General features: G+C 42.9%; 1 protein-coding gene across 5 annotated transcripts in view; it reads left to right on the forward strand.

The window, feature by feature from the left end:
• Akap2 (A-kinase anchoring protein 2) overlaps nucleotides 1-9,366 on the forward strand; it is a 137,673-nt gene extending 128,307 nt beyond the window's left edge. For all 5 annotated transcript variants that reach the window (XM_028779889.1, XM_028779893.1, XM_028779894.1 and 2 more), the window contains one exon: nucleotides 5,292-9,366. In XM_028779889.1, the coding sequence (XP_028635722.1) occupies nucleotides 5,292-5,390 (99 nt within the window). In that variant the 3' untranslated portion in view covers nucleotides 5,391-9,366. The remainder of the gene's footprint in view (nucleotides 1-5,291) is intronic.
• The last annotated feature ends 995 nt before the right edge of the window (nucleotides 9,367-10,361 follow it).

Raw genomic sequence — 10,361 nt, forward strand, 5'->3', positions numbered from 1 at the left:
TCCAGGATGCATACATATATATTTAAAAAAAAAAACCTTTTTAAATGTAAAGCCAGGCATGGTGGCATATGACTTTAATCCCAGTACTCAGGAGGCAGAGGCAAGAGGATCTCCGTGAGTTCAAGGCCAGCCTGGTCTACATAGTGAGTTCCCAGACAGCCATAGCTACACAGAGAGACCCACCACCAAATTAAAGATTTAAAGCATTGTATGTATACATACATAAATGCATGCACCCATACATACATGCATACATATATACACATATACATGCACGCCTAGGACTGAATCCAGGGAAATATCAGGCCAGCACTCTCTAAGTAGTTCTAGTCCTAGTTTTATTCCTTTTCTTAAAAAGTTTGATTTTTTTTTGTTTCTTTTGTTTTTGTTTTTAGCTTTTTCAAGACAGGGTTTCTCTGTGAAAAGTTTTTGTTTTTCTCTTTTTCAACATTTTTTCTGTAAGAAAGCATGACACTTTATATTTATATTTCTATTGTACTGAATTTGTATTTCAAAAGAGTTGTTTCAAGTGTCCAGAACTGTAGAGAAAACCATTCATCCACACAGTTCATCACTTATGGAGAATCAGCCCTGCATCGGGCTCTATAGTAGAGCCTGGGAAGGCAGCAGGCACGTGCTCCTGAAGACGTGGAGCCTGCGGGTTCCCCTACCTTAGGACAACAGCATCTGCCTCTCTCACTGCCCCATTCCTGTAATTTCATAGCATTGGAGAGAAATTATTCTGAGAATTTAATGTGGCAAATCAAATTCAAGCCCTCTTGTCACTTCTCCCAGTTCCCATGCTTCTGTTTCTGTAACTTTTTATCTCCCCTGAGTGGGTCTCAATTAATGCAGTGGTGTTCATGTTTCTGCATGTTTTTATACTACATATATATATGTATGTTACATATATATATATGTTACATATATTATATATACTCACATATATATTATATATGTGTAATACTCCTTATATACACATATTGCATGTTTTAAAATGTTTATAAACTATAGGTCACATGGAAGTATCCTCTTCTTTGTGTATTGCTTATACAATTATTTATTTTTATGTGTGTGATGTTTGGGCTGCATGTATGTCTGTGCACTATGTACATGCAGTGCCAATGGAGGCCAGAAGAGGCCCTTGGCCTTGAACTGGAGTTACAAATGCTTGTAAGCTGCCGTGTGGATATTGGGAATCGAACCTGGGTCCTCTACAAAACAACCAGTTCTCTGAACCACTAAGCTATCTCTCCAGCCCCTGTTTTACTATTTTTAGATGTGTTCCTGTTTAGATGTGATTCTAGTATATTCATTGGAATTGCTAAGGAGTGTTCTGTTGAACGACTACATCTTTCTTTAGTCACTTTCCTGTATTGGAAATATAGAGCAAGTTGTTTCTGGTGAACTTTTTTGGTTTTGTTTGGCTCTTTGTTTTATGGTTCTGGGGATTGAACTCAGGTCCTCTTGCACGACAGGCAAACACTAATGAACATTGCCACACATTTTCCCATGTATCCACGAAGCAGTTTCTGTACTACGACTGGGCACACTCACATTTATTTACCAGCTCTTGCAAGTTGTTCTCCACATGGGTTGTGCCAACCTCTAGCATCATATGTATTTCGAACATGGCTCATTATCAGCAGAATAACCATACTTTATAGTTGTAGATTTAATCTGTCGATTGCTGATGTTCATAGGACTTAAAGTCAATGTTACGAGTACCATGGCATGGACCGTCCGTCCTCATTGCCTGACTGGCTCTCATTTAGGGAGTAGCTCCTGGAGAGTCAGGCCCCACTTCCGTATCCTCACTGAGTCTTAGAACAGAGAAACTCTGGTCAAGGATGTGGGAAGAAGATAGCATTGGGCCCAGTCAGTCTCTAGTGAAGAAGCAGGAGGATCACGTATTAGCATGAATTAATGGAGTCACTCAGAGTTTAACCCATTTGCTGTTTGCTTCATACCCCTTATTTGACTACTGCTTACAAGTTGAACAACTAGCTAGAGGTCTCCGAGCATTGGAAAGACAGTTCTTTTTAGAGATTGTTTGAAGAGAATTGGCCATTGTTCTTCCATCAGACCGCAAACTGGATTAATTGGTGAAGCATTAACAATTGTGACGGTGCTTACTGCTCCTGGTATATGGTCGCCGTTGAGCAGCCGTGTGGCTTGATGTCCTCAAGCAGTGACTCCACCTGGAAAGCTGAGTCTAAATCTTGGCTTTTCTTCTACTGACTGAGAAGTGCCGGGCAAGCTACTCACCCTCCCCATGCGTCAGTCATAGTACTTGGGATTGAAATGCATGCACATCGGACCTGGAAAAGGCTTTAGAAAGCAGAGCCCATGTGGAATAATAGAAGTATTGAGGACAGTTTACTAGTGCCTTAGACACACACCCTCACCCACTTCTGAATGAGCTGTAAAATGAACAAGAGCTCATTCATACCTTCCCAGAGGGTTTGCCCTCTGAATCTTCCCAAGGCTAATTGTGGGATTTTAAGAGAGGAAGCCCAAGGACAGCTGTACACTGAGATTCCCAGCCGTCTCGATAATGGTTCATTCATTTTCTTCTCTGTGTCTTCACTGAGGGATCATGGTTTCCAAATTAGAGGGACTGTACTAAGAGCCCATTATTACATCATATAGGAATATATATATATATATATATATATAAATAAAATATACTGCTACACCTTTTCTGACTGAATTCTGAGGAAGGAAACTCTCATACCCCCCCACTCCCCCACTGTCTCCATGACTTGTTGGGAACCCAGCCAATATTGGTAAGATGAGTGGATAGATGAATTTAAACCTGGGCTTCTGAAGAATGGAGCAAGGAGAATCGGCTGAGATTATTAAGCACTAAAATGAGACTTAAAGCCAGGTGAGGTCCCCACATACTGTTAAGCTTAGTACTCTGAGGGCTGAGGTAGGTGAATTGTGAGTTCTTAGATAGCCTGGGCTACATGACAAGAACTTGTCTCAAAATAAAAAGAAAAGGGGTCACTGGAGAGATGGCCCAATGGTTAAGAGCAGAGGTTCCTCTTTCAGAGGACCTGGCTTCAGTTCTCAGCACCCACACGGTGGCTTACAACTGTCTGTAGCTTCAGTTCCCCGGGGCATCTAATGCCCTCTGCCAGGCTCTGCAGGCATCAAGCATACAAATGGAACATTTATGAAGGCAAAACACTCATACACATAAAAATAAATAAATATTTTAAAGAGAGAGAAAGGGAGGTAACTAAAAGTTTAACAGCAAGACAAAACCATCATAATAATAATTAATATTAATAATAATATTAATAATTATTATTTTAAAGAAACCCTTTTTAGAACCTTGGCTTTACCGTTACACTCCTGAGAATTTCTCAGCTTATTTCTGAAAGGCAAACATGAGTAGTTTGCACAACACATAGTTTCTTATAGAATCCATGTTTGTATTCTACTCCAGGGTCTGTAACCCTTTCAGATATTGGGAAGAATTATTTGAGGACAGCCCCGTGCACCTAGAATTGTTTGTCCCTTGAGGAGACTATATGCTGTGACTTTTATTATGCCCATTTGACATGGGGACACCAGGCACGGGAGTTTGTGACTTATGCAAGGTCTCACTGTCACAATAATTTAAAATCTAGATCTTGCTGAGCTTCAGAGGCCATACTGCCTCCTGAGGACAAGGACAATAAGATGAACAAGAGACAAATCTGAAGCCCAGGGCTCAGGCATTACAACCCATGCGCCATTAGCAAGCCTTCCTATACTACCACACATCGGCCAGAAAACTCCTGTTTAGTTTCCAGGCCTGGCAACATGCATTCTTGGTTAGCATATGTCCGTGATGTACACAGAGCTGGTTGAGACCCGGGTATGGTTCTTAACAATGTTATCATTCACACAGCAAAGGTGACTGACTGCATCCTGCCTGCAGTCCTCACATTTGACACAGAGGCAAAGAGCATGCTGGGATGGATCTCAGTCCTCCAGTCTAACCCAGCCCATGCTTCCACTTGGCATCTTCCTACCTCTCTGGAGTTGCCAGCGTCATTGCCCCTTGCCTAAATGATCATTTTTAGAAGAAGCATCGTGTTCAGTTCTGGTTCAGAAAAACCAACCAAGCTTTTGAAGTCAGAGACTCTGCATCCTAAGTGAATACCAGAGTGCCTGGCATGTGTGAGCTGTCACTTGTTGCAGTGGCCTGACCTGGAACCGTTTCCTTGTGTCTGGTCTCTTCCATGCCTTTCATCTAGATCCATCCTATCCAAACTAAAATCAGAACAGGTGGCCTGCCATCTTCTCTCAGGAGCCCACAGATAATTCTAATAGACAGGAGGGAGATAGGTCCCACCTTCATAGGGGTGAGCCTAATCGGCCTCAATGCTGTCACCTTTAATTTCTTTTATTAGTAGTGTTCATGACCTCGACGACGAACACACCAGAACGACAATGACTTTTTTACTGTCCTAAAAGCTTCCCCGTTCCCTCACTTCATGGCCGTTTGTGTTTCGCTCCACTATAGTGGATTCTTGTGATGTAACTATTTTCCTAGTGTCATGTGGGTTTGCAGACCTGCTGCATCATCAGATCCACACTAGCCCATTGTTAGACACCCCTTCCCCACCTTTAGTTACAAGGCAGATAAGGGGGTCTGTAGTTGTGCTGTTCGAAATGGTGGTTGCTAACCTCAGGGGGGCTATTTATATTTAAATTAAAATTCACTAAAATGTTTCATTTCTCAGCTGTCTCACTGTACTACAAAAGCCTACTGGCCACATGTGGATAGTGGCTGCCACTTTGGATGGCACAGTTTCAATATAGCATAAAGATCTGTGCACAACGGGACCAGGCAGCTTGTAGAGAGAGGGCTACTGTAGAATATCCAGCTCTGGAATACAGGTGGAACTCAGCTGTAGAGTGTTTGTCCAGCATGCTCAATGCTCCGAGTTCAGCCTCCAGCACTGCAAAACCAAAACCAAAGAAACCTGAGACAAAGTCAAGTCTAGTTTAAAGAAACCTGTAGATCTATGACAAAAAGGACATTGGAAATCATGCACCGAGTAGTACATGGATTTTGGTTTTGAAATGAAGTCACACACACACATACACACACACACACCTGACCCCTTTGTCCAGTCTCTGCTGCTCATCACCTACCCCCAGCAGTACCAGAATCTGTATCACCTTCATCTTGGGACCATGATGTTGAATGAGCAAATGAAATGGCGGGAAGAAAAGGAAGAAGTTGGTTTCTGTGAACTCTGTGCTAATTTTCCCCCATCTCTTTTCAGGTCCTGGAGGCCACACGGGTTAATCGAAGAAAGAGTGCTCTGGCCTTGCGCTGGGAGGCAGGGATTTATGCCAACCAGGAGGAGGAGGACAATGAATAAACTTCCTTCAGCCCAGGAAACTCCTTTGCTGTAGGAGTTTCTGAAAAGAAATCAAGAAATTATTGAATCAGAAGCATTTTAATAGACTACTTATTAAAGTGCATACAAACTCAACAACCCTCATGTAGACCAGAATCTGCAATACTCAATGAGAAAAAATAAAACAAAACAAAAAAGCAAAGTGATGTGAACAGGAAGTTCACCCATCAAACTCTGAGACCAGGGGCAGAGGAGAAAGGGTATCTTTGTGACTCAAAGAAACTCCTGGCTTTGGACCATTCCACAACTGATCCAAAGGGACACAGACATGACAAACGAGTCAACATAGTTGCTGCAGGCAGAACTGAAGCCAGCCTTGGCTGGATGTTGCGGAGGAGCAAACAGTGACGTGGCCATTCCAGGGCAACCAACAGGGCCCAGGCTGGTACAGCCTACAGCACACAGGCTATCCCCTCCACACCAGCTTCCTACCCCTTTCTCACTTGAGGCATCAGAAGTGTTGGGTTCACTCCATTTTCTCCAGCAGCCATAAAAATGAATGGTGTTTCTTTCCATGGTTGCCCCAAAATGGGACAATGAGGATTCAATCTCTTTTACATGTAATCATTTGAAATTGGGAATACCTAATGGTCATAATATGTAACGTCTGTATTTTTAAGGCAATATCTCTTCATGTTGCAGATGCGATCTATTCTATAGCAGAAGGTTGAGAATGGTGGGGGAGAGAGCCAAACCAAAAGGGTTATTAGCTTTAGAAACTTGTCTGCTTTTATCGTTGACTGATCAGTTTAGGGAAGCACACTTTCACGATTATGTTTCTTCATATGAAAAGTATATTTAGTGAGCAATGGCTATTTTTATGATGGGGTTGGGGGAACAGGAACACGGATAAAACCTGTACACATTTGAACAGCTTGGTTCAAGATGGTAGGGGTATTTTTAGAATGGCAATAATTGAAAATAAAAGGGGGGCAGACTCTGCCTTAGAAAGGTAGATGGTCAGAAATAAGGAGTTTATAACTATTTTCTATTTTAAAGTGGGCCTTAGAGGTGGTTGTGGTGTAGCATGAATTGTTTGGGATCTGAGAAAGGCAACCTTAAATTCATAGAGATAGAAAGAGAAAGGAGTGAGAGGGACAAAGAATGGGAAAGGAAGAGAGGGAAGGAGACTATTTTTGCTGAACAACCAGTGTTTTTCAGGATGACAAAGAGAAAAATATAGAAATTTAAGTGCAAACATGGAATCAGCTACAAATCCTAAAGACGGTGTGTATGCCTGCATATGCTTGTATAAAGCATGTGTGTTTGTGAGTAAAGGTATGCTAGTGGTGAGTGTATGTGTGTGTGTGTGTGTGTTGACCGTGACACATGGGTGTACAGTATTTCCTCCGTAGCTGTCTGTCAGCTTCAGGAGTGAGTGACAATTTTCTTTTTTATGAAAAGGGATATAAAGGCACAGGGCGGATGCAGTATTTCTAATATTGAGCTGACCTAACATGGTATTTGGATGAGTCACAGTTGTGAAGTTTTGAGCAGTTTTGTATTGATAATTTGACATTTAGAACACACCCTATTTATTCTCATGCTTTGTGTCCCTGCCTCATGTACCACAGAGGATGCCACTTCACTCTTTCAGTCATTTCAAGCAATATGATAAGGACGTTCACCAATCAGGTGCCCTGAGTCTCTGGATGAGAAAATGTTTCATTTCTGGCTGGGAAGGGGAGGCAGGAGGAGGGGAGAAGACATGGAAGGGGAAGGAGGAAGAAAAAGAAGAATTAACCAGCCTTCATTATTTTTCCTTTATTTTAAAGCTATTTCTTACAAACAATAATTAAATCTGACCTTGCTAAAATTCATTTTTGTTTTTATGTTATTATGTCATAAGATCTAATATGTTATTCTAATAAGTAGTGACTCTATAATGTTTATATATACACTCCACACATTATCTTTGTTTTTTTTTTATTAGACTAGTGTTGACTTTGGGGAAAGCTTATTCACTGATAATTAGTGGGCACAAGGTAAAAAGATGGAGTTGTCTCCTGGCTTATAAGGATGTTTAAAAGCTGCCAAGGGAATATGTAACTCCAAGGCAGATTCTGCGGTCACTAGCCAAAATCGTGTGTTAGAAGTGCGCACCGTCTTTAGACAGTTCGTTCTTTTAGACAGAATATTATTAAAAATGCTAGCCCCTGAGGACAGAAAGCAAAGGCAGAGAACCCTGTTGCAAGGCATTGGCTTTATGGTGAGGAAGGCAGGCCCAGAAGCAAATGTCCTGGAATGTGACATCCACGTCAGACTAGAAGTCCCACTAGGTAGATGGGCACATTGGAGAAGGGTCATCTTTGTCTAAGGATTTCCAGCTGGAGGCCCCAAATGCCTAGCCTGATTACACAGTGAGAGGAAATCAGTGAGAGGGATCAGGATGCATGGAGGGGTGGGGGAAGGGTAGCTCCAGTGTCCTGGAGCCTCCCCACCCCTGTAAACAGTGGCAGTTAGAACCGATGGAGAACAGGATAGTACTGTGAGCTACTCCATGTCTGCTGGTATCTGCTAGAGACTGGAAGCATCGCAGACCAGCTTGCTCATTTTTCACAAAGGAAAACAAACAGTCCTCATGACTTCCTTAAATTTCTTGTCCTGTTTAGAAGGGAAATGTGGACCCTTGTGGAGGTTACACTGAGGAAAGAATTGGCACCCAGAGCCTACACATTCCATGGAGTGCCTTCGGTGACAGATGAAGTGGTCTTTTGACGTTGAGGGATTAGACTCCATTAGTAGGTGAGGAGACACCCAGTCTCTTCCTGGTCACAAGGCTTTTATCACTGGCCTTTCCATTTCCAAGTTTTGCTGGTTTCTCTGAACTTCCCTCTAAAGACTGCCATCTGTTTCCTTGCTCTCCTCCCTAACAGTTCTAGCATATTCTATTAAGATGGAAATCACAGCTCCTTCAGAGAGCCAGCTTTTCTCTGTGTTCTTTGGGGACATTTTTTGATCAGGGAGTGGATTTTGTTTGTTTTTTTTTTCTCATTCAAGAAACATTTGAGCCATTGCTTTGGACATATCACTGTGCTAGGCTCTAGGATCCCACGTGGGCCCCTGTCACTTTCCCAGTATGGAACAGATCTCAGATCCCTGGAGGAAAGCCTTTCCTGCCCCATAAGCCTGAGATGAAGAGGCTCCTCATTAGTTTTGCCTCGGATGCTCGGCTCTACCCTGCATCAGCACACAAGCTTGTTAGTCTCCGCTGTAAGAAACGCTTAGCTTCCGTAGATGTTAAAAGCCCTTCCTGAAGGGATCCCACACCACGGTGTTCATACTCCAGAGCACTTTCCTCCAGAGCCTACGACTCGACAGCCTTGGCTTTCTCATCTAGAAATGAGGGATGCAGGGTCTGTCAGTGGCAGAGGCTGGGCAGCACTTACATGACAATGGTGCGTGTCCTTTCCTCTTCCCCATGCATGCTGCCCACCCTAGGCAATGGCATAGAAACAGTATATAGACCAGTGCACACACACACATACATACACACACACACACACACACACAAGGAACACCAAAACAGTGTTGATTGTTGTGTTTAAAGACATGTTTTTTTTTTTCACCTGAAGAATGGACTTAAACTATGTATTGAAAAAAAATAGCCTAATTGTTAGAGATGGTGAATGTATCCAGTTTCAGTTACAAAGACAATTTCCTGAAGTTTAAGCATTCAGTGAGCTGCCAATTTTGATTTTGTGTTGCTCTTTATCCAAATGGCTTTTGCTTTTCTTATTTTTTTTTTAATTGGAGGAAGTAGGGGCGGGCGGGAAGCAGCAATATTGTGTTTGAAAAATTATACTCTGTACCTGGCTTTCCTGTGTTATGTTAATCACTTCAGTGTTTTTATTCTGCTTTGGTTTTATAGTGTCTGTGAGGCATTCGGTGCAACTATACAGTTATTTTCTCATTAAAACTCAACGTGTGTGGTGTTTTTCTTTTTTCCCTTTTTTTTTCTTTCTTTTTTCTTGATTGAAGGATTGCTATTTGTTTTCCTGTGGAAGGAGGTTGGGAGATTGGTTGCCAAGCTCTGAGGGGCTTGCCAATGGCCTTGATCCCTGCCTCTGTCTCCCCATGTTCTGAACCCACTGAATCCAAAGAAGCAATAGTATCTGGTAAAATATCCCTGTAATGTTACATTCATTGTCCAGCTGCCCTACGTCAGGACCCACAGAAATGATGCAGGTGTCTGCTGGTGAAGTAGCTGAACTTTAAAAAGTAAAAGTGGCTATTGAGAAAAGAGAACAACCCCTCAAGCCATGCCTCAGGAATAGCCCGTAGCTCAAGTGACTGCACACTCCTGTGTATGTGAAGGCTGGAGGTCAGCTTCAGTTGTGAGGCAGGGTCACTCACTGGCTGGAACCGGTTAGTAGTTTAAGCTTCCCTGGTCCACCTCACTGTCACTGGGTTCATGAGTGTGTGCCACCATGTCACATTTTTTTTTTCTGTGGGTTCTGGGAATTGAACTCAAGTTCTTACATTTGCCCAACAAGAACTTAACCAACTGAGCAAACTCCCCTAGTGCTTGGCGCTAATCCTTATCCCATTCCCAGCTTGCATCTGTATTTGGCTCTCCTTTAGAAGGGACTGTGAACAGCAGGCTTGAGGAAACATAAGAGTTCTTCAGAAAGCCCACTTCTTGTTCCATATCCACCTGTCTTCCTTCCTGCCCGGCTGCTCCAGGCACTCCATCCCTTCATCCAGCCCCCGCACTCCCTGAACCCTACTCCCCAGTTTTCTGTGCCTCCCCAGCCCTGCCTCTTCCTTGTGCTTTACAGCTGCCTCTCTCTCTCCCTTCAGTCTTTTCGTCCTGAGATTTCCCACCAGATCCTTTTATTCTGAATATCTGGGGGTGGGGTGGGGTCCCCTGTGGTACTCAGTTATGGATAGCATCTCCCCAGCTTTATGTATCGAGAGTCCTGAGTTTGG

This window comes from Grammomys surdaster, unplaced genomic scaffold (assembly GCF_004785775.1).
Source record: "Grammomys surdaster isolate TR1022 unplaced genomic scaffold, NIH_TR_1.0 363, whole genome shotgun sequence".
Taxonomy (NCBI): domain Eukaryota; kingdom Metazoa; phylum Chordata; class Mammalia; order Rodentia; family Muridae; genus Grammomys; species Grammomys surdaster.